Genomic DNA, 24,355 nt, shown 5'->3' with positions numbered 1-24,355 from the left:
AAATGCCCAGCTGAGACGCTCACTTTCATAGCATAAAAAGGTGCTTTGTTCAGAAATAATGCAAGCAAATTTTTCTTCCCAGGGGTTGTAAATAGACAGAAGTGCCTTTCCATAGTGGTGTGGTGCGACCATAGACTATATTGGAATGTAAGAAAGTATGGGATAAGTGCAGAGGATTGATAGGGAAGGGAATAGAAAGTAGGAGATGGTTCATTGGTTCCAGTGGCATCTGGCATCGCTGTGCCATGCATCCCCCCCCCCCACTTTTCCCTGCTGCTTGTGTGCCATCCTCCCCTACTCTTCCCTGCTGCTTGGGCACTCCCTCCTGCTCCCCGGATACTTCTTGCAATGTTTGCTGGTGCGAGCAGCATCTTGCACCGGCGTCAGCTGCATTCTGATGTCACGTTCTGGTCCTGTGACAAGGAGTGACATCAGTAGGGAGCCGACGCCAGTGCGAGCAGCAAGTGGAAGATACTGCTTGTGCCGGGGAACATTTTAAAGAGGTATGTGGGGGAGCAGAGAGGAGGAGGGGCAGTCTGCACCCCCTTACTACGCCACTGAGTGGTTCATTACCCCATTAGGAAAAGAGGTAGAGAGCAGAATGTAAATGCAATGGTCCATTCAGTTATCTGCCACTTTCTGGTATGATTTCTTGGGTCAGTCCAATTTAAATGCTGTGTTATTTGCCAACAACACAAGACCATTGGTTCCGAGGAAATCGGAAAGCATCATCCATCAGAACGTGCCTGTTGTAAGCTGAGAAATAATGAAAGCAAGTTTCATAGAAGTAGGAAAACACTTGTTTTTCTGGGCATCCTCCAGCCTCACAGAAAGGGACTAGTGACAGACACTCAAACCAAAAGCATAAGTTGTGGGAACTAAGATGGCTCCGGAGCAGCTCCATGAAATGTATCCTGATGGGTTGGATGATGAGTAACCCTGGACAAGCACTGTTTATTATGGCAGTTTGTTGCAAACATTTTAAGCTGTGGCTGGAGGGCACCCGGAAATGCACAGACATCAATGCGATGATGCCACGTGCATGAGCGACGTCTTCACGTGGCCTTGAGCCTCCTATTACCGATGGTGGGGGAGAATGCTGCAGAAGGGAGAGGTGAGAAGAAGGAACGTCCGTCTTTCTCTCATTCCCTCCCTTGCTGCAAAGGGAGTGGGGAAAGATAAAGAGATCCAGGGTGCATCTCTCCCACCCCCTCTACTGCCACATCCAACATTTCTCCTATCACCCCTCTCCAGCACATGCCACATCTCTCCTTCCATTCCCTCCACCACTATGTACAATGTTTCTCCCCATTGCATCCCTTTCAATCTGTCCCACTGTTCTAGGCATTTTTGACTTGGATGAATTTTTGGACGAGAATGGGGTATAAAGATAGATGACTTAGTGGTCTGGCTGATCAAACAGCTGGACATATAATTAAATAATTCTCAAAAAAAAAATATTTTGGATGCATTTTTTTGAGAATGGACTTTAGACTAGACACTGCCAACTTTAGGCAACTAGCGACATAGGCCCCTAAATGGACTTAGATGTATTTTTTGATTATCCCAGGACAAGCAGGCATGATATTCTCACATGTGGGTGACGTCATCTACGGAGCCCCGATGCGGAAGCATTTTCAAGCAAACTTGATTGAAGATTTAAGTTTGCTCTGCTGCTCCACGCATGCGTGCCTTCCTGCTCCACTAGGGGGTGCATCCCCTCGTGGTCTCCAGTTCAAAATTTTCCGCTGAGCCTAGAAGTCGTGTTTTTCAGGCTCTGCCCCAACTGCCTTCTAGCACCGCAATTTTTTCTTGTTTTTTCACGATTAAGTCGCTGTGCGCGAATTCTTTACCTTTAACTTGATTCCTGCTTCGTTTTTGACGACCCGGAGGCTTCCGGGTCCCCGTGGCCGCGTGGCTAATCGAGCCGCGGCTACTTTCGATTTAATGTCCCGGCCTTTGACCAGCTTTAAAAAGTGCACCCGGTGTGAGCGGCTTCTTTCCCTCACAGATCCGCATCGCTGGTGCATTCTCTGCCTGGGGGCGGCTCATCCAACCGATTCCTGCCCCCAGTGTGCTACTTTCCAGAACCGGGCCCTCCGTCGAAGAAAAGCCCGCATGGCGGATCTCTTCACCCTGGACCAACCCTCCACCTCGGCCTCGAGGTCGGCCCCGGCCTCAGCCCCGGCCTTGACCTCGGCCCAGGATACCTCAGCATCGCCTCGAGACTCGACTCCGAAGTCCTCGGGACAACAGAAAGCCTCGGCTCCGGGTAAGTCCCCTCTTCCCTCTTCAGGTTCCGTAACATCGTAGAAGCCAGCCTCGGGGACAACGTCGACGCATGGTGCAAGCCCCATGCTTACAGCCCCAGCTAAGCCCTCCAAGCCTTCGGGCCGTGCCTCCACCACACGGGAATACTCTGACACGAGGTCGCCCCCGGTGGAGTGCACCGAGGCAGTGGACATGCCTTCGATGCTGTCCGTGCCCGTCTTCCAGGACCTACTCCGAGCGATGATCACGTCGGAGCTGTCCGCTGCAATGGCCCAGTTTCAATCGGCCTCGACCTCGACCCTGAATGTGCCAGACCAGCCTGAGCCTCGCATCGAGCAACCTCGAGGAAAAGTGCGCAATTCTCGCCGCATCCCATCCTCCTCGGACTCCTCGCCGAGGCGCCCGAGACGTTCTCCCTCCGCAGACCGCCGAGGGGCAAAACGTCGGGCTAAAACAACAGAAACCTCGAACCGCCGTACCTCCAAGAAGGCCCGAGGTTCACCAACTCTACGAGGCCGTTCTCCCACACCTCGTACAGGACCACTAAGGGTGGCTGAGTTATCACTCTCCAACCCGCGCATCCTCCGAACTCCCCCTCGGACCGGAACCCCGACCCAAAGTCGCAGGTATTCTCCGAGGGAGTCCGGATCGAGGTCACCGATTCAACATCGATCGGTACCCCGAACCCCGGCATCGTCTCCGAGGGGCTCCTTGAGACACCGAAGATCCACAACCCCGGAACACTCTCACAGTGCTTCCCCGGCCTCGGAGCATGGATCGGAGCAGGAACCTCGATATTCGAGGGAAGCCTCCCCATCCTTCTCCACCCGACGAAGGTCTCGTTCACCGACCCCGCACGGGGCCCCGGGAACATCCCGCCCATCCTTTACCCGCTTTGTCCAGGACATGGGCCACGCCTTGGACTTAGACCTCCAGTCCGACTCCAGATACTCTAAGGAGTACCTGGCGGAGCTGGATATGCCATCACTGCCCAGAGAGTCCCTTCGCTTACCACCTAACCCGGTACTCCAACAGGCCTTCTTCAGAAACCTGGAGACCCCCTACATGGTCACAGCCGTACCCTCCAAAATGGAGGCCAAGTACCGCACAGTACCTTACCCGGGATTCGAACAACCACAGCTCTCCCACCAATCGCTGCTAGTAGAATCCTCCCTGAAAAAGGCTCACCCATCCCGGGTCTCAGCAGCGGTCCCCCCAGGCCGAGAAGGCCGAACCTTGGACAAATTCGGCAGGAGACTATATCAAAACGCAATGATGGCCTCCAGGGTGCAAAGCTACACTTTCACCTTCACATCCTACCTCAAACACCTCATTGGACTATTGAGAGCCTTTGAGACTGACCTACCGGCCTCCCGGCAAGGAACGTTCAGCCTGCTTTTGGAGTCCCTCTCCAACCTGCGCCTTCATCTATTCCACGCGGCCTACGATGGCTTCGAACTCTCCTCCAGAGAGGCAGCCTTTGCTATCGCCATGCGCCGACTAGCTTGGCTGCGCCTGGTCGACATGGACCCCAACTTACAGGACCGGTTGGCAAACCTCCCCTGCGTGGGAAAAGAACTGTTCGATGACACTATCGAGGCGGCTACAAAACGCCTCTCCGAACACGAACGCTCGTTTGCCTCCCTTGTCCGACAAAAGCCCAAACCGCCCACGTCCAGGCCGTATAGGGCCCCTCCGCGCCGCTACCCACAAAAGTCCACCCCTGTCTTCTCGCGGCCCCCACCGAGGCGCCCGCAAGCCCACCACCGGGCCATGCCCAAATCCCAACCGCCTGTGACCACCAAACCATCCCCGTCCTTTTGACGGGACATGCGGAAGGGGGCGGGCCCCCTCCGCCATAGCCACAGGCCTCCTTCCCATCGGGGGTCGACTCAAAGCCTTTTACCCTCGCTGGGAACAAGCCACGTCGGACGCATGGGTCCTTGGCGTGATCTCATCAGGGTACTCTCTCAACTTTCGGGCCATTCCTCCGGACAACCCCCCAAGGAATTGCCCTCCCAACCGGACTCAGCTACCCCTACTCCTCTCCGAAGCTCGAGACCTGCTTCGCCTGAGAGCAGTGGAGGAGGTTCTCCCCGACCAACGGGGGAAGGGCTTCTACTCCCGTTACTTCCTGGTACCGAAAAAAACGGGAGACCTACGCCCAATACTAGACTTGAGACGCCTCAACAAATTTCTGGTACGGGAAAAATTTCGGATGCTCTCCCTACCGACACTCTACCCCCTGATCGACGAGGGCGACTGGCTCTGCTCCCTCGATCTGAAGGAGGCGTACACACATGTCCCAGTGCACCCCGCTCACCGCAAGTTCTTGCGTTTTCAGGTAGGGGACTGGCACCTACAATACCGAGTCCTCCCCTTCGGACTTGCATCATCACCTCGGGTCTTCACCAAGTGCCTCGTGGTGGTCGCAGCAACCTTACGCTCCCAGGGCCTCCAGGTATTCCCTTACCTGGACGACTGGCTAATCAAAGCCCCGTCCAGGGAAGGGGTTATCTCAGCGACCCAACAGACTATTACCTACCTACAAAGTCTGGGGTTCGAAATAAACTTCCCAAAATCCCAACTACGCCCCTCGCAGTCCCTACAGTTCATCGGGGCCACGCTGGACACGGTTCGCCTCCGTTCCTTCCTCCCCCCTCCGCGCCTAGAGGCGTTAGTAAGTCTGAGCCGAAGGATCTCCCTGCTGACCTCGGTATCAGCTCAACAGATGATGACTCTCCTGGGCCACATGGCCTCCACCGTCCATGTCACACCCTTCGCCCGCCTCAATCTGAGAATCCCTCAATGGACCCTGGCATCCCAATGGCGTCAAGACCGGGACCCGATCGACCGTCCCGTGACAGTGACTCCTTCATTGCAACGATCGCTCCGCTGGTGGGCCGACTCTTCAAATCTTTCCAAAGGTTTGCTCTTCCTCACCCCACCCCACAGCAAGGTACTCACCACGGACCCGTCGGAGTACGCTTGGGGAGCCCATCTGGACGGCCTACGCACCCAAGGGATGTGGTCAGCACAAGACCGTCGCTGCCACATCAACGTGCTAGAGCTTCGGGCCATCTATCTCGCAGCTGTAGCCTTCCAACATCTGCTCCACGACCGAGTGGTTCTCATCCGAACCGACAACCAAGTAGCGATGTACTACGTAAACAAACAGGGGGGGACAGGGTCTTGGCCCCTTTGTCGGGAAGCCCTGCGCCTCTGGAAATGGGCAACCTCCAACAACACCTTCCTTCGAGCGGTGTACATACAAGGAGAACAAAACTGTCTGGCGGACAGACTCAGCCGCCTCCTCCAGCCACACGAGTGGTCACTACACTCTCAAACCCTACGATGGGTGTTCGAAAGGTGGGGGACGCCTCAAATAGATCTGTTCGCATCCCCTCACAACCACAAGCTGCCTCTCTTCTGCTCCCGGATACACACCCCGGACCGGCTCGAGGCCGACGCCTTCCTCCTCGACTGGGAAGGAAGGTTCCTGTACGCGTTCCCGCCGTTCCCTCTGATACTGCGGACGCTTGTCCACCTGAAAACAGTACAAGCCACCCTGATCCTGATTGCCCCTCGCTGGCCACGCCAGCCATGGTTTTCCCTTCTACTTCAACTCAGTGGCAGAGATCCACTGCCTCTGCCTCTGTTTCCCTCTCTACTATCACAGGGTCAGGGTTCACTGTTACATCCCAATCTTCAATCTCTTCATCTGAATGCTTGGTTTCTCTCCCACTGACTGCTCTCCCCGTGTCTCAATCAGTCAAGGAGATATTGGAGGCCTCCAGAAAGACCTCGACGAGAACCTGCTACTCCCAAAAGTGGACCAGATTCTCAACCTGGTGCTCCTCCCACAGCCAGGACCCGGTGTCGGTCCCCGTCCCTCTGGTCCTTGACTATTTACTTCAACTATCTCATTCCGGCCTAAAGACCAACTCCATTCGAGTACACCTCAGTGCGATCGCGGCCTTTCATCAGCCCCTGGAAGGGAAAGCCCTCTCGCTCCATCCCTTAGTCTCTCGCTTCATGAAGGGTCTTCTGAACGTCCACCCTCCTCTCAAACCTCCGCCGGTGGTTTGGGACCTTAACGTGGTTCTGGCTCAATTAATGAAACCTCCATTTGAGCCCCTAGACAAATGCCATCCAAAATTCCTCACTTGGAAGGTAATTTTCCTACTCGCGCTCACGTCCGCCCGGCGGGTTAGTGAGCTACAAGCCCTGGTAGCGGACCCACCCTTCACGATATTCCACCACGACAAGGTGGTACTCCGCACCCATCCAAAGTTCTTACCTAAAGTAGTGTCTGATTTCCATCTCAATCAGTCCATTGTCCTACCTGTGTTTTTCCCCAAGCCCCACTCTCACCCCGGAAAAGTGGCGCTCCACACTCTTGACTGCAAGAGAGCATTGGCCTTTTACCTCCAACGCACTCAATCACACCGGAAAGTCCCACAACTGTTTTTGTCCTTCGACCCAAACCGGTTAGGTCACCCAGTTTTCAAACGCATCTTGTCCAACTGGTTGGCCGATTGCATCTCCTTTTGCTACGCTCAGGCTGGTCTCGCGCTGCACGGTCGAGTAACGGGACACAAAGTCCGAGCGATGGCAACCTCCGTAGCGTTCCTCAGGTCCACACCTATTGAGGAAATCTGCAAGGCTGCCACGTGGTCTTCGGTTCATACCTTCACCTCCCACTACTGTCTGGACTCACTGTCCAGAAGCGATGGCCGGTTCGGCCAATCGGTACTGCGAAACCTATTTGCTTAAATTGCCAACTTCCCTCCATCCCTTTTCAGTTAGCTTGGAGGTCACCCACATGTGAGAATATCATGCCTGCTTGTCCTGGGATAAAGCACAGTTACTTACCGTAACAGGTGTTATCCAGGGACAGCAGGCATATATTCTCACAACCCGCCCACCTCCCCGAGGTTGGCTTCTTGGCTAGTTAAGTGAACTGGAGACCACGAGGGGATGCACCCCCTAGTGGAGCAGGAAGGCACGCATGCGTGGAGCAGCAGAGCAAACTTAAATCTTCAATCAAGTTTGCTTGAAAATGCTTCCGCATCGGGGCTCCGTAGATGACGTCACCCACATGTGAGAATATATGCCTGCTGTCCCTGGATAACACCTGTTACGGTAAGTAACTGTGCTTTATGCCCCTCCAACTTCTTTAAATCTTTTTTTTTTTTTTTTTTAGATGAAGGATTGTCATGGCTTTCTACTGCATTCCATTTGTGTTCCCTATTGAAGACAAAGGAGGATGCTGGAACGCTGAAAACATGGCTGAGTGAAACGTGGGTGAACCTAGCCATGGTAGATTACCCATATGCAGCTTTCTTCCTGGAGCCTCTGCCTGCCTGGCCCATTCTGGTAAAGACAATACATATATACTTCTGCTGTTGCTGTTTTTGCTTTTATGAAGACCATCTTGAATTATATAAATGTTTTATAAAAAAAAGTAGTAAATTTAAAAGAAACTGAAGAGATAATTTTTGCTCTGTATGTAACTATACCCTAGAATTCATTGCTAGAGACTATAGTAAAAGCAGTTAGCTTAGCAGGGTTTAAAAAAGTTTAGATAAATTCCTAAAACAAAAGCCTCTATAGGGCATTATTATTTTTTTTTATAATCTTTATTTATTTTAAAACACTTTCAATAAGTGGAAACAATATAGATTATACATTTAGGCCCTGATTCTGTATAGGACGCCCGGGAGAGGTGTCCTACACAGAATCGGGCCTACACTAACCCCGATTCTGTAACCAACGGCCATGTTACAGACGCCGGTTAAAGAATCGGGTTAGATTAGACGCGACCGCTACACTTATCGTGGCAAGGGATAAGTATAGCGGCCGCCTGTCCGATCGCTGGCAGGAGGGTGCCGAACCCCTCCTGCCGGAATGCCGCACCCCAAACTCACAATTGCCGGCAGGAGGGTGCCCAACCCCTCCTGCCGGAAAGCCGGACCCCCTCTGGACCCCCCCATGCTAATGACCTCCCCCCCATGACTCCCCTAACCTCCCCCCCAACTAACCTTTAAATGTTGGTCGGCTGGACTGGTCTTGCTGCCGTCCAGCCAACAGGCCCACCTCGTCGAAATGAGACGGGCCCGTCCTTTCCTGGCCCATCCCCGCTAAGTCTAAGGCCTGATTGGCCCAGGTGCCTACGAGCCTGGGCCAATCACACCTTAGGGTTAGTGGGGATGGGCCCATAGATGCTGAAGCTGTACACCTCATCCTCTAAGACCAAATACGTGGCCATCAAGATGCAGAAATATACTATTTAATCTCAATGCTCCAAATATCTCTTAAGAGTGTTTCTGGGTTTCTTATTCATTAATTCAGATATTAATTTATACCACTTGGTGGCTTGATGTCCTAGCATGTCTGCCTGAAAACAGAGGAATTGCAGACTATAAAAATTTTTTAAATTACGCCAACGGCAGCGCCAAAACTATTAAGTAAACTGGGGGGGGTTCCTCCCACCCCTCCTGTCGGAGCCCTTTAAAATAAGCTTTTAGAGCGGCGCGCTGAAGTCTTGCACTCAATTGTCCGCTCTCAAATGTCGGCGTGCGTTTGTCTCGCGCGCTTATGACTGTGAACCGAATAACACACATAGGAACAGAGGAGTTTCAAGTGGTTGGGAGCCAGCACATCCTGAAGCAGCCGTTTCCAGCGACATGCTGGGTACCGCGTTGATGGGATGCTTGCTCTACATACCTACCATCGCGTGGGATAAGTATATTTTTCTCCATGATTATTTGAATGAAGACAGCAAGTAACTGAGAGTGCTTGAGTACAAAATTTGTGTTTTCCCTGCATTGCTTAAGGCTTTCAGCATCTCCCAATGTTAAAGTTTTTTGTTTTTTTTTAATGCTAATGACGTGACTTACTCCTGGTAAATTTTCCCACACTCTTTTCACTCAAGATGGTGTATGTGTGGGGGGGGGCTCTGATGCTTTTTCCTTTACATTGGTTCGGCTAAGATGTTTTTGAAGCCTTCGCACTGACAGGGATTTTGACATTTATTTCCACCTTGTCCTCTTTTCTGTGGTGTGTTATTCAGTAGAAGGGTGTTGTATTCAGCCTAAATAAAAGGTGCCAGAATCATACCTATGCAGGCGCTTTCCGGTGCCTAATGCCATTATGGGCGTGGCTAACACTGGAAGTGGCGTTAGGCACCAGAATTCACCTATGTAGGTGCAATTCACGGCATAGATAGGTGCCAGAAATGTAGGCCTGGAAAACCCTGGCCTACATTTTTGGCGCCTATCTTGCCCAGAGGTGCAATTTCTGTATATGCCACATGATCGACAGCCACTTTTTAGGTGCCACCAATAGCGGCACCGTATACAGAATTCGACTGATAATGTATGCAGTACTGCATATATCTAGTGGCACTATAGAAACGTAGTAGTAGCAGTAATAGAGGGGAAAGGAGTTGCTAAATTAAGAATTAAATTCCCAGGAAAGGAATATAAAATGATACTGTGCTAAAATAACCTAATACCGTCGTTCCCTGAAAATAAGACACTGTCTTATATTAATTTTGGGCCCAAAAAAGGCACTAGGTCTTACTTTTGGGGTAGGTCTTATTTTTTCATGTACAATGATCACCTCTCCCTTCCTCTCCTCCACCCCAATTCTTCCTCTCCCCCACACGTGCAGCATCTTTCTATCCCTCTCTCCCATCCCTTGTGCAGCAAAACCCTTGCACAGCTTCTGTCCCTCCCTCCCTCCCATTCCCCCCTTGCAGCATCTTTCTAGCCCTCCCTCCCATTCCCCCTCCCCCGCTACGCAGCTGAACCCCCCTCTGATGCTGATGACATCAGTGAAATGGCAGAGGAAGGCCACAAAGCAGCCTGTTTAGATTGCTGCCGATGCTGCCTTTTGGAAGAAGGTATATCGGTCTCGCGGTCGATGGGGTTCGAATGGGAGGGAGAGATGGAAAGGGTGGCGGGGGATGCCCACATACACATGCTACTGCTTGCAGGCTCCGACAGCTTTGAAGAAGTTACTCAAAACACACTGTGAAGATAAAGGTGAGGGAGATAGATAGATTCGGGTAGGTAGGAAGGAGGGAGGGGGCCATGCGAAGGGTACCGAAGGGTGGTGAGAGGGAAGGGTGGTGGAGGAGAGGAATATAACGCTGAAAGGAAATGGGGAGCAGATAATGGAGAGAAGACGCTGAAGGTACATGGGGAAGAGAGAGTGGGGAGAAGACGCTGAAGGGACATGGGGAAGAGAGAGTGGGCAGAAGACGCTGAAGGGACATGGGGAAGAGAGAGTGGGCAGAAGACGCTGGAGGGAAGTGGGGAGAAAACGCTGGAAGGGAAGGGTACCAGACCAATTGGGGGGGAGTGAAGGGAGAGGCACAGTAACAGAGCAAATAGAAGACGCAGAGAAAGGACAGACAGTGGATGGAAGGAATTGAATGAGAAGATGAGGGAAGCAGAAACAAGACAACAAAGGTAGAAAAAAAATATTTATTTTTTTGCTTTAGGATAAAGTAGTATATTAGTTGTGTTGCTAAAAATTTATAAACAAAGCCCTGCCAGCTGAACATCTATTTCTCTAGTTCAGCAGCCAGAACTTTGATTTATAAGGAAGGAATAAGCTAAATATTGCAGTCCTGAGGCTTGTATGGATGCTGCGGGGATAATAGTCGCAGGGACAGGACAGGGACAGTGGGGGCAGGGACAGTGGTCCCGGGGACTGGGCGGTGACAGGGACAAATTTTTCCCCCCTGTCATTCTCTAATCACAATCTCAGTTTTGAAATGTTGCTACTCCTTTGGTTTTGGCCAGGTTCTAGTGACCTGGATTGGCCACCGTGAGAACGGGCTACTGGGCATGATGGACCATTGGTCTGACCCAGTAAGGCTATTCTTATGTTCTGTAATGTTGCCATTAGCTTGTGGCCATTAAGAAAAATTACCGTGTGAGCACTTGTCGCTATTCATTTTATAGGCAGTAAGGGCTCGCGTTGTAATCCTGCATTACCCAGTGAGTGCTGCTACATTACTGTACAATAACTGGCTAGCGCAAGAATGAGCATTTGCTGCCCCCTGACGTAGCCCCTCCCCCTTCAAAAAATAGTTTATAGCAAGTGGATTGGCATGCATTAAACTGGCAGTTACTGCAGGATGCTGAAGTGCATCCCGTGTTATGCCATTTTAAGCTGTGTTAGGCCTGCATTTACACCTAACAAAGATTAAGAAAAGGGCCCAGGCATGCTAAGCTTTCCACTGCACTCCCCCCCATCAGAAAAAGGGGGCAATCTTTAGCATATGTGGCCTTAGAGATGTACATCAAAAAAATGTACTTGAGTGTAATATTTGAGAGACATACTAATTACAAGAATGCATTTTGTTTCTCCTCTCAATTTTATTTTAGAGTGTTTGCAAGTTTTTGCAAGATCCCAAGCTTCCAGATAAAGAATTATTGAATGGGATTTTCAAAGCAATAAACATTTACTACAATTACACTGGGGATGCACAGTGCTTGAATATATCTCAGACTACAACAGGCAATCTTGGAGACCAGGGCTGGTCTTATCAGGTAAATCTTTCTCAAGTGTCTTGAGTCTCTTCTTAGGCAATTCCAGTCCTCGAGAGCCACAGGCAAGTCAGGTTTTCAGGGTATCCACAATGAATATGTATGAGATGGATTTGCATGCACTGCCTCCTTGAGATGAAAATCTATCTCGTGCATATTTATTGTGGATATCCTGAAAACCTGACCTGCCTGTGGCTCTCGAGGACTGGAATTGCCTACCCTGGTTATAGATAATACACGCAGTCCCCAAGTTACAGATTCAGGAATGATGCATGGCCACATTAAGAACAATGTGTGGTTGTGCATGCTGTACCTTAGAGGGAACATTGGTAGGGATAGTTGGCCCTTTGTCAGCTAGGAGCAAAAGGTAAGCAGCAAGAATCTTAAAATCTACAAGTTCCGAGTTACATACAAATCTGACTTAAGAACAGCTTTAACCCTTTAATTGGCAGATGGTGAAACGGCTGCTTTATGTAACTTGATATTGAACGAGAGCAACAGTGCCAAGTAACATGTATTTGGAGATGCAGAAATCTCCCATAAGAGCCATAGAAGATGCATATTGCTTCTGATCGACAATGTAACTCATTCTTAACCCGGTGACTGCCTGTACAATGTAAACCTAAGGCAATCAAATGCCTCTCCAATCACTAGGACAACCGTTCAACCTACAGAACGTTTTTTGGTTGTATTTTTTTCTTATCTTGAACCATTCTCATATTCTCAGTTAAAAAAAGGACATATAGATTATTTGAATTGAAGTTTATTTACTACTAGTCTTTAAGCCCGTTACATTAATGGGTTTAAAGACTAGTAGTGTCTGTCTGTCTGTGTTTCTTTATCTCTCTCTCCTTGGCTGCCGTCTGTGTCCTTCTGTCTTCCCCCCCCCCGAGCAAAGCTGTCTGCCCCCTGCACACACCTCCCCCGAAAGCAGCTCCCTTTCCCTCTCCCTAACTGTCTCTCCATGGCCCCTTCTGTCTTCCCCCCCCAGAGCAAAGCTGTTTGCCCCAAGCACACCCCTCCCCCAAAGTGGCCCCTTTCCCTCTCCCTCCAGCACACCCCTCCCCCCAAAGCAGCCCCCTTTCCCACTCCCAAGGGGATCGATTCTTACCCTCCCTCCATCCCGGCGTCTTCTGGCTTGCTCCTCTTTAAAGCAGCCTGTGATCATGGTGGCCGGCTTTAGCGAACCTCGCAGGCTACTCTCCAACTTGGTAGCACGTTCCCTCTGACGCGATCCCGTGCGTCAGAGGGAACGTGCTACTGAGGTTGGAGAGTGGCCTGCGAGGTTCTTTAAAGCCGGCCACGATCGCAGGCTGCTCTGAAGAGGAGGATCAGCGGCGACAGCGGTGAGCAAGGGCGGGAGGTGTGTTCCCTGCCGAGGATGCGGGCAGGGAGAGAGCTTGCCTGTGCTTCCAGTTGGTGAGTGAGGGCAGGTGGAGGGGAGTTGCCAGAATGTTCCCTGCCGCCGGGTTCTAAAATGGAACACGGCCACGGATCACACACCACAGCGGCAGGGATCACGCTGTTTTAACAGTGCATGCACCGGTAAGCTTTTACTATTTACTATAACTGCCTTTAAAAAAATGCATCTAAAATAGGGATCATTTTACTAAGGTGCGCTAACTGGTAAATGCCAAGACCCATTATAGTCCTACGGGTATCTTAGCATTTAGCATGCACTAATTGGTTAGCACTTCTTAGTGAAAGGATCCCATAGTGCAGTGTTTTTCAACCGCTGTTCCGCGGCACACTAGTGTGCCGCGAGATGTTGCCTGGTGTGCCGCAGGGCCGCCGGGCCCGGAGCTGACAGGGGGCCTGAGGCAGGGGCGCCAGTAGCTCGCCAAGGCAAAGTGAGTCGATCACCCAGGACTCACTTTGTCTTGGCGATCTAATCGATCGAGCCGATAAGTCTTCTTCTCCCCGACGTCAATTCTGCAGTCGGAGAGGAAGTTCGGGCCAGCCAATCGCTGCCTGGCTGGGCGGAACTTCCTCTCCGATTGTAGAATTGACGTCAGGGAGAGCATGCGTCGGCGTCGGCTTTGGGGCCTGTTATCCATTGGTGGGTCCTGTTCCCCGATGGCAGCGGCAGTGGCTTGGGGAACGGCAGGGAGAAAGAAAGAAAGGGGGCAGGCAGGGAAACAGAAGGAAAGAAGGGAAACAGAAGGAAAGAAGAGAAACAGAAAAAAAGAAAGAAAGGTCAGGGAGAGAGGAAGAAAAAGTTGGGGGAGGGAATGAGGTGTGGAGGAGAGAAAGCATACAGGCTGATAGAAGGGAAGAAAGATTGGATGCACAGTCAGAAGAAGAAAGTGCAACCAGAAATCACCAGACAAGGTAGGAAAAATGATTTTATTTTAAATTTAGCAAAGTGGAGGCAGTATTACCACAGTTTTCAAAGGAATTTGCCCAAATAACTTAATAGTTAACTGGGTAAATTCCCAGAGATGAAAACTTCCCTTCACTTACTATGCACAGTTCTGAATTTATATCTGCTGTCTATATTTTACAATATGGTCCCCTTTTACTAAACCGCAATAGTGGTTTTTAGCGCAGGGAGCCTATGAGCGTCAAGAGCAGCGCTGGACATTCAGCGCAGCTCCCTGCGCTAAAAACTGCTATTGTGGTTTAATAAAAAGGATGGAGGGTATATTTGTCTATTTTTGTATGCTATAAAAACCAAATACAGAGAGAGACTGAGAGCTGTTGACGAAGAGCTACGTGTGTGTCTTTCTTCGATTCCAGCCAGAATATCAGCTTTGTGTTCAGCCAAACAGGCCCAGGTTTCGCACTGAATAAAGTATTTTATAATTTTTATAATTTTTATTTCGTAATAAAGTAATTATAAAATACTTTCTTTGTGTTTATTTGATTCCTATTCAAGAGAATTACTTTATATATAGTCAATATAGGCAGAGAGTTAAATTTTTTAACATTTTCTAATGGTGGTGTGCCTCGTGATTTTTTTCATGAAACAAGTGTGCCTTTGCCCAAAAAAGGTTGAAAAACACTGCCATAGTGTACAGTAATTTTAAATGGGAATAAGCTTATTAAAATTAAAGTGAAGGTTTAACAAACATCAAGATGCTCAAATGTCAGCACAGAGACTGGATTGTATGTTTTATAAATTCCAAACTGCCTTGAATTCTATTTTTAACCAAGGAAGACAGTATACAAATTGGCAATATACATTAATAAAGTGGGAACGCGTGACAATAGAGAGAGCTAGAACTAGGCGTGACAAGGCTCTAGATCAGGGGGGTCCAACTAGGCGTGACAAGGCTCTAGATTAGGGGGGGGTCCATTCTTGGCCCTTGAGAGCCACAGCCTAGTCAGGTTTTGAAGATTTCCACAATGAATATGTATGAGAACTATTTGCATGGAGGCAGTGTGCATGCAGATAGATTTCATGCTATTCACAGAAGATGTCCATGCCCTCCTCTCCCCCCCGCTCTTTCTGCATCCCCAACATCACACTTGCGCATCCTTTCCCCACCCCTGTACCTCTTTAAATCTTCGCCAGCGCGAGCAGCTTCTCCAGCCTCTGGAGTCTTCATAATTTCTCCGGTCCCAACAGCTTGGGAAATGAAAGATCAAGTTGGTATGAAACCCAGGCCCCTCCACCTCACATTGTCACTACCACTGGGCTTACCAAATGGCCATACAGCAGGAAAATGGTGATAACTGCAAGGGTGTGTCCACATGACTAGAATACCAGCATTTATGGGCATTCTTGTCACCTAAAACTAGGCAAGTCCTTATAAATTTCCCTGAAAATGTCTCTTAACTTGTTTTTCTTCTTTGCCATGATTTGGTGCTGGTAAGAGATGAGGCAAAGGGAAAAATGCTTTTTTTTTTTTCTTCGCTTTTTAAAAACCTGATTACAGTTTAATTGAGGTACAGGGAAATTACCACCTGTTCTGTTACCTAGGTTGTTTTTAATAGAATTTTGAAATTATGAGAAATTCTTTGCTTTGTCTAATGCCTCTAAGATTTAAAAGGAAGCTGCACACCTGGCCTATACACCCAAGTGGGTGTTGCAAAATTTCAAATGAAAAAATTAATCACCCTGAGGCTCGTAAATCTAATTTTACTATTTATTTTCCTAAACGTAGGTTAGGTTAGTGTTAACTTTTTCAAGCCACCAAATGGTGCTTTTTGAAGGATGGTGGGCTGCCATACAACTGGTCGGGCAACCATGGAAAAGACTTCTGTGGCTAATGAATTTACTTAATAACCAATAAGTCTCTCCTTCGAAAGTAGAATGTAGAGACCTCTAGTGGCTCTATTAGGTAAAGAAGCTGATAAAGCCAGAGAATGTTGTGTGTGTGTGTGTGCGCGCGCGCATGCATGCATCGGTAGTGAAATAATAGAGGAGCCCGTTTAATTGTAGGTTTTGTGAACTGTTTTAGGAATGGGCGTTACCTAGGGTTTGATATACAAGTTTGTAAGACATACTATCAAAATATTGGCTGCTTATTTTTCATTACTTTTTGAGCATTCTTATTGCAAGAGCAAATATGGAAAAGTGTAGAATGGTAGTTCCCAAACTGGGGTAATAACAATGAGCTAAAAAAAAAAAATAAAAAATGGGTCTCTGGATCAGTTTGCTATAGAAAATAAATCATGCAACTGGCAGAGAACCAGTATAAAAGCCATTTACCTGGATGAAAAGGCTGTGCCAAATATTGGGCCCCTTTTATCAAACTGTGATGGAGCTTTTTACCATGGGCCGGTGAGATAGGAATTGAATGAGCATCAGAGCATTTATCTCGCTGGCCTGCAGTCAAAAGTTCTTCTGACCTTTGATAAAAGTATTCATAGGAAAAATGATGGGGATTGGGGAAACTATGACCTATGTAGCTTTAAATGTTCAAAACCAGGTGCAGAAAAAGTAGATGCAAATAAGTGTTGGTACCATTCTTCTCTACCCCCGATATAAAGACTATTTCCTTTCATTTGAAATGAAGCTTCGGAATGAGAGGGCATAGGGTGAAGTTAAAAGGTGATAGGCTCAGGAGTAATCTAAGGAAATACTTTTTTACAGAAAGGGTGGTAGATGTGTGGAATAGTGGTGAAGACACTGTGTCTGAATTCAAGAAAGTGTGGGACATGCACATGGGATCTCTTAGGGAGAGGAGGAGATAATGGATGCTCCGGATGGGCCATTTGGCCTTTATCTACCGTCATGTTTCTATAACCATAAAGCTCTTATGACCTCACAATGCAGGTGTAAAGAGCCTTAGCCTATAGGAAGAGGAGATGCAAATGTTAAGGGCCTTAGCCAATAGGGAGAGAAGGAGATAGTGGATGCTGCATTTGGGCAGACTGGATGGGCCATTTGGCCTTTATCTACCATCTTGTTTCTATAACCATAAAGTTCTATGACCTCACAATGCAGGTGTAAAGAGCCTTAGCCTATAGGAAGAGGAGATGCAAATGTTAAGAACCCTAGCCAATAGGGAGAGGAGGAGATAGGCAGACCGGATAGGCTGCAGATGGGCAGACCGGATGGGCCATTTGGCCTTTATCTGCCATCATATTTCTGTATGAGGCTTCATGCAGAGTCCAAAGATAAAAAGTACCTGTTGTTTTTGCATCTGCCTGTAGACTCTTCAAGAGTGCCCTGGTTTATTGTGAATGGGGACTGCAGACAGGTCGTGAACCTGGTTGACGTACAGTTTGATATATTTAAACAAATCAAGTACAGGATGAAAATATTTGAATTTTTACTTTTATAAAATGGGAAAACTTGAGCGGCTACAAAATGGGCAACACCTTGTGGTTTGCTACTATTTTAATATTGTTTCTGAAGACGCAAATTATCCTCATGTATGATTTCCCTTTCAGGCCTGCACCGAAATGGTGATGCCCATGTGTGCAGATGGAGTAAATGACATGTTTGAACCACAGACCTGGGATTTTGAGTTATACTCTGATGAATGCTTTAAGCAGTGGAAGGTGAAGCCTCGGCCTACTTGGATTACATCCATATATGGTGGGAAGAACATTAGCTGTCATAGCAACATTGTTTTCAGGTGAGCTGACCAGGTAACTAGCAAGAGTGATGGTGTTGTAGTGATAAGGTAACGTGCCAGTTGCCAGGTACCTCCTCCAATGTCATGGTTCAGGGCAGGAGCGATCTTTTCGGCTTCCAGCCTGGCCCCGCGTCACTTCCTCAATGCCTGCCGTCAGTTCTCGTGGGATTTGTGGGACTCACAAGAACTGACGGCAAGCATTGAGAAAGCAACGCGGGGCTAGGCTCAGGCTGGATGCCGAAAATATTGCTTCTGCCCTGCACCACTGGCCGCAACATTAGAGGAGATCGCTGGTAGCCGTACAGCAAGGGAGCTATTTTAAAAGGTACGGGGGACTCCAGTAGCGCCGCAGCTTACCTAATGGGGCGGCTTACCTATGATGTCTTTAGATAAGCCACCCCATATAAGGAAACCGCACTACACAGGATTGTAAAACCCATATATAAGCCGCGGCCTATATATGGGGAAATACAGTAGTAGGTTTTCTTCCACTAACTGTTTGAGATCTTGTTTTTCCCTCCATGCACATTCAAATTTTCTAGTCTCATTTAGAGTAGTGGCTCCCAACCCTGTCCTGGAGGACCACCAGCCAGTCAGGTTTTTGGGATAGCCCTAATGAATATGCATGAGAAATATTTGCATATAATGGAGGTGACAGGCATGCAAAGCTGTCCCATGCATATTCATAGAAACATAGAAATGTAATGGCAGGTAAAGGCTAAATGGCCCATCCAGTCTGCCCATCCACAGCATCCACTATCTCTTCCTGTCCCTAACAGATCCCACGTGCCTGTCCCAAGCTTTCTGGAATTCAGACACTGTCTTTGTCTCCACCACCTCCACCAGGAGACTACGTCGTGCATCTATCACCCTTTCTCTAAAAAAAGTATTTTCTTAGATAACTCCTGAGCCTGTCACCTTTGAACTTCATCCTATGCCCTCTCATTCTGGAGCTTCCTTTTAAATAAGAGACTCGCCTCATGTGCATTTATGCATGTAGGTATGTATACATCGCTATCTCCCCTCTCCCGCCTTTCCTTCAAAGTATACATATTAAGATCTTTAAGTCTGCCTCCTTAAGCCTTATGATGAAGACCATGCACCATTTTAGTAGCCTTCCTCTGGACCAACTCCATCCTATTTTATTTATTTTTGAAAGTGTGGTCTCCAGAATTTTACACAATATTCTAAATGAGGTCTCACCAGTCTTGTATAGGGGCATCAATAACTCTCTTTTCCTACTGACCATACCTCTCCCTATGCACCCTAGCATTATTCATTAGGACTATTCTGAAAACCTGACTGGCTGGCGGTCCTCTAGGAACTACAGTGGTACCTCGGTTTACGAGTGCACTGGTTTGCGAGTGTTTTGCAAGACGAGCAAAACATTCGCAAAATCGGCGCCTCGGAAACCGAGCGCGCTTCGATTTGCGAGCGCCCCCCCTGCGAACCGGCACCCTCCCCCCCCCCGTGATCCAGCACCCCCCCCGCCGCCATCGGGCCCCCCACCGCCGCGACCTGAGGTCCCCCCCAACCCACCCGAACCCTCTTCTTACTTTTCTGTAGCTTCCGCAGTGGCACCAGCATGTCCTGTGTGTGGTGCCGGTGCCTGAAGATCTGCTTCCTGTGCAAGGCCTGAGAGTTCACGTCGAACGTGAACTCTCAAGGCCCAGCACAGGAAGCAGATCTTCAGGCACTACGCACAGGACATGATGGTACCGGTGCCGCTGTGGAGGCTACAGAAAAGTAAGAAGAGGGTTCGGGGGGGGTGGGGAGACCTCAGGTCGCGGCGGGGGGTGCCGGATCGCTGGGGGGGGGGGAGGATGCTGGTTCGCGTGAGGGGGGCCTTCGGGAGGAGCAATGCCGGTTTTCGTGGGGGGGGAGCAGCGCTGCTGGCCTCGGGGGGGGGGAAGGTGGGGGGTGGAAACATATCAAAGCAAGTTTCCCTTACTTCCTATGGGGAAACTTGCTTTGATATACGAGCATTTTGGATTACGAGCATGCTCCTGGAACGGATTATGCTCGTAATCCAAGGTACTACTGTACTGCTTTATAGTGTAGGGTCTTCTTAAACCATGGAGCTTGTGACGTTCCTCTACAATCATGAAATTTCAAAAGAAAGAAAAATTTCTTCAAGGCTGTTTTAATACTCTTATCCCCCAATTCAGCATTGTTGTACACTTTTCCTGAAATACCAGGAGAATCTTGGCCCAAAATAGCATATAGTCAACCTTTCTTCTTGAATTACAACTTTGTGATTTAGTATGTCTTGTTTATGTTGATCTTTTCCCGATTCATTGTAAAATCTAATACAAAGTGATTCAACTATATAACAGGTTTCCAGCAAAGATCTGAAAAAAATTCTCAGAAGTAATGTGTTCAAATTTACCTGATATTATTCATTCAATTTTCTATACTGTTCTCCAGAGGAGCGCAGAACGGTTTACATGCATTTATCCAGGTACTTAAGCATTTTTCCGTGTCTGTCCTGGTGGGCTCACAATCTATCTAATGTACCTGGGGCAGTGGGGGAATTAAGTGACTTGCCCAGTGCCACAAGGAGTAGCATGGGTTTGAACCCACAACCTCAGGGTGCTGAGGCTGTAGCTTTAACCACTGCCAAAAACGGTTCATAGACAACGGCGCGAAAGACAAAAGCGCGCGCCGACAATTGAGCACAGTGCGGAGGTGTGCGCCGCACAAAATTACAGTTTTTAAGGGCTCCGACGGGGGGTTTTGTTGGGGAACCCCCCCAGTTTACTTAATAGACATCGCGCCGGCGTTATGGGGGGTTTGGGGGGTTGTAACCCTCCACATTTTACTGTAAACTGAACATTTTCCCTAAAAACAGGGAAAATTAAGTTTTTAGTAAAATGTGGGGGGTTACAACCCCCCCACCCCCCACAACGCGGCGCGATGTCTATTAAGTAAAGTGGGGGGGTTTCCCCCCACGCCCCCTCGTCGGAGCCCTAAAAACAGTAATTTAGAGCGGCGTGCGCCTCCGCGCTGTGCTCAATTGTCTGGGCGCACCTTTGTTGCGGCGCGCTTTTGACCTGACACCCAAAAACACCTTTTAAATACTGTGTATATAGCACAAAAATACCAAAAATTGAATACCTTGTTTAAGAGTGAAATCAAAACAATATTCAATCCACAGAGATAACCAATCTCAAGCCAGACCTCAGAGCAAGTCATGAGGAAAAACTGAACGTAGACCTATCATTGATCGTGTTTTATCTCAGTTGCTTAATCGGCCAAACTTGGCTGTTACCAAGTGCTATGTATTTATAGTTGGAATGAAATAATACTTAGCTTGACGGAAGATCTCCGTTTCGCCTAGAAAAACTGTATTACATCGGGCTTCTTCAAGAAGTTAATCAATTCTTATAGTCGCTATTAATCCGTCAGTAACCTGTACAGAAAAACTGAGCGGCGGTGTCCTTTCGCCTCTAAGGCTCAAACTCAAAGTGAGGTCTGATTGCAGACACTTGAGATTGGTTATCTCTGTGGATTGAATATCGTTTTGATTTCACGTACAGTGGTACCTCGGTTTACGAGTGCACCGGTTTGCGAGTGTTTTGCAAGACGAGCAAAACATTTGCAAAATCGGTGCCTCGGAAACCGAGCATGGCTTGATTTACGAGCACCCCCCCCCCCGCAATCCGGCATCCCCCCTGCGATCCGGCCCCCCCCCGCCACGATCCGACCCCCCCGCCACGATTGGGCACCCCCCGCCACGATCCGACCCCCCCCCCCCCGACACAATTGGGCACCCCCCCACCGCTTCTTACCCTCATCTGGGCACTCTTGAAAATCAGCCTTCTCCTCTGCTGGGCCTTGAGCATCTGAGCATGATCAAGGCCTGCGAGTTCATGTTCTGAACGTGAACTCGCACATTCTGAATGTGAACTCGCAGGCCTTGAGCATGCTCAGATGCTCAAGGCCCAGCAGAGGAGGAAGCCGATTTTCAAGAGTGCCCAGATGAGGGTAAGAAGCGGAGGGGGGTGCCCGATCGTGTCGGGGGGGGGGGTGCCCAATCGTGTTGGGGGGGGTCGGATTGTGGCGGGGGGTGCCCAATCGTGGGGGGGGTCAGATCGTGGCGGGGGGGGGTGCTGGTTCGAGGCAGGGGGGTGCCGGATCGCAGGGGGGGTGCCTGATCGCGGGGGGGGCCTTCGAGGGGAGCAATGCCGGTTCTCGGGGGGGGGAACGCATCAAAGCGAGTTTCCATTATTTCCTATGGGGAAACTTGCTTTGATAAACGAGCATTTTGGATTACGAGCATGCTCCTGGAACGGACTATGCTCGTAATCCAAGGTACCACTGTATATTCAATTTTTGGTATTTTTGTGCTTTAACCACTGCGCCACACTCTCCCCAATGAAGGTAACTTTTTTTTTTTTCCCCTGGAATAATTGTCATAATGAAGCTACAGTGTCCGAGTAAAAGATGCATGCAGACTTTGCACCAGTTTGAACAATTTCAAAATTGCACCCAGCATTCTACAAGGATCTGTAATGTGACTTTTTGACGGACTTATTTTTCTTTTTCTCTTTCTTTCTAGCAATGGCTTTCTGGATCCATGGTCTTCTGGTGGGGTAAATTATAACATCTCGGATACCTTGGTTGCCATAACGATTTCTGAGGGCGCGCACCATTTGGATCTACGCTTCAGCGACACACACGATCCACCTTCGGTACAGCGAGCCCGAAATTTGGAAGTCTATTACATGAAGCAGTGGATCAGGAAGTACAGATCTAATAACTAAAAGCGCCACCGTTGTTGGGGACGTGTGATTTGTCCCATATCCCTTCTGCTGCTGTTGGGTTTATGAACATTGTGATGTCCTGAGTACATGAAAAGAAATGAAGAGCTTCCGAGAGGCTATGGGGGAGCAACAAGTTTTGGGGCTGTGTTTTAACAATTGGAAGCAGACTGCAATTGAATATAAAGTTGTCATTTCATCCGTCTTAAGATGAGCTCTTTGGATATTCCACTCCCCTCCCCTCCCATTTTTAATTTTATTTTTATTACAAGTACCTCATAAAATCTGATTGAACTTATTCATTTTCCTCTAATGGTAGTTTCATCTTGTGCTTTGTAAGGTATAACTTTCCACACCACCCTAATGACAAGCTGTATTGGGTTTTTTTTTCTCGTTTCTTGGATTTTGTTTAAAACTTGCTTTATTCTTCTAAGAAATGCTCGTGTGTATTCTCCCAGTTCTACTTCTCCATTTTGATTTTTGATTTTCCCATATGGCTGGAGCGAGGAGAGTCCTATTGTATACGTGCTCTCAAACGTGCTATAGGTTGGTCTGTATCCTTAACGTCCAGCAGCACAGGGGTTTAGAATGCCTTTTTGGTTGGAGGGGGCCAAACAAACCAAAAATCCGTCCCTACCTCAAGCTCTCTAAATGTTGATGCGTTGATGTTGCCTATGTGCTGACTCATCATTCTTGCCTCTGTTCTTGAAATGTGCTCCTGTATGGATTGTAGCGTTTCGCTCCAAAATCTCTCATTCCTCACCTATCCTATTGATGCTCTTAAAGCCAGAGTGCAGAGATGGCACTCGGGGCTCCTTTTACTAAGCCGCGTTAGGGCAAGAATAGCGCGCGCTAAATTGCTGTGCGCGCTAGACGCTAACGCCAGCATTCAGCTGGCATTAGTTCTAGCCGCGAAGCTTGGGTTTAGCGCGCGCTAAAATACTGCAGCTTAGTAAAAGGAGCCCTTAATTTTCAGCTAAGCTTTGTGTTGGCTCCTTTAAGAGCATAGCTGAGGAATCCTGTCACAGCCCATGGCTATTTATAACCCCTCTCAATCCCCCCCCCCCCAGAAAAGAGCTAGACAGGCCAAGTTCTTTTTTTTTTTTTTTTTTCCTGCCTGACAAATATTGCAAGGATATTTTTATATTGTACTTTGGATGTACTGTAATGCTTTTTGCAAATTAAATGTTCTTTATTCCGCTGGATTTGACAAGGTTGTATGGGACGACAAAAATGATCCATATTTTTATTGCAGACTTAAACAATCAAGACTATTCATCAAATCCAAATGTATATACTCTTTAACACAATAGCAAAATAATTGATGGGGCAGGCCCCTGATTCTGTTTCTGATTTATCCCTTTGTGGCTTTCATAAAGTCTTGCACAATCTTTTTCTTTGTATTGTCTAGTTTTCGATGTAAGTTTTACAGTAAAACCTTGGATTGCAAGTACAGTGGTTCCTTGGATTATGAGCATAATCCATTCCAGGAGCATGCTTGTAATCCAAAATGCTCGTTTATCAAAGCGAGTTTCCCCATAGGAAATAATGGAAACTCGCTTTGATGCGTTCCCCCCCCCCCCGAGAACCGGTATTGCTCCCCTCGAAGGCCCCCCCTGCGATCAGGCACCCTCCCCCTGCGATCCGGCATCCCCCTGCCTTGAATCGGCACCCCCCCCGCCACGATCCGACCCCTCCCCGACACAATTGGGTACCCCCCCGC

General features: G+C 48.6%; 1 protein-coding gene across 1 annotated transcript in view; it reads left to right on the top strand.

Moving 5' to 3' along the window:
- The window catches only part of PRCP (prolylcarboxypeptidase), a 71,670-nt gene extending 47,645 nt beyond the window's left edge, over positions 1 to 24,025 (top strand). Inside the window, exons 6-9 of the mRNA XM_033947386.1 lie at positions 7,478 to 7,650; positions 11,676 to 11,840; positions 17,682 to 17,869; positions 22,431 to 24,025. Of these exons, the coding sequence (XP_033803277.1) occupies positions 7,478 to 7,650; positions 11,676 to 11,840; positions 17,682 to 17,869; positions 22,431 to 22,635 (731 nt within the window). The 3' untranslated portion in view covers positions 22,636 to 24,025. The remainder of the gene's footprint in view (positions 1 to 7,477; positions 7,651 to 11,675; positions 11,841 to 17,681; positions 17,870 to 22,430) is intronic.
- The last annotated feature ends 330 nt before the right edge of the window (positions 24,026 to 24,355 follow it).

This window comes from Geotrypetes seraphini, chromosome 6 (assembly GCF_902459505.1).
Source record: "Geotrypetes seraphini chromosome 6, aGeoSer1.1, whole genome shotgun sequence".
Taxonomy (NCBI): Eukaryota; Metazoa; Chordata; class Amphibia; order Gymnophiona; family Dermophiidae; genus Geotrypetes; species Geotrypetes seraphini.
The sequence above is the reverse complement of the archived record's forward strand: the minus strand, read 5'-3'. Positions and strand labels throughout refer to the sequence as shown.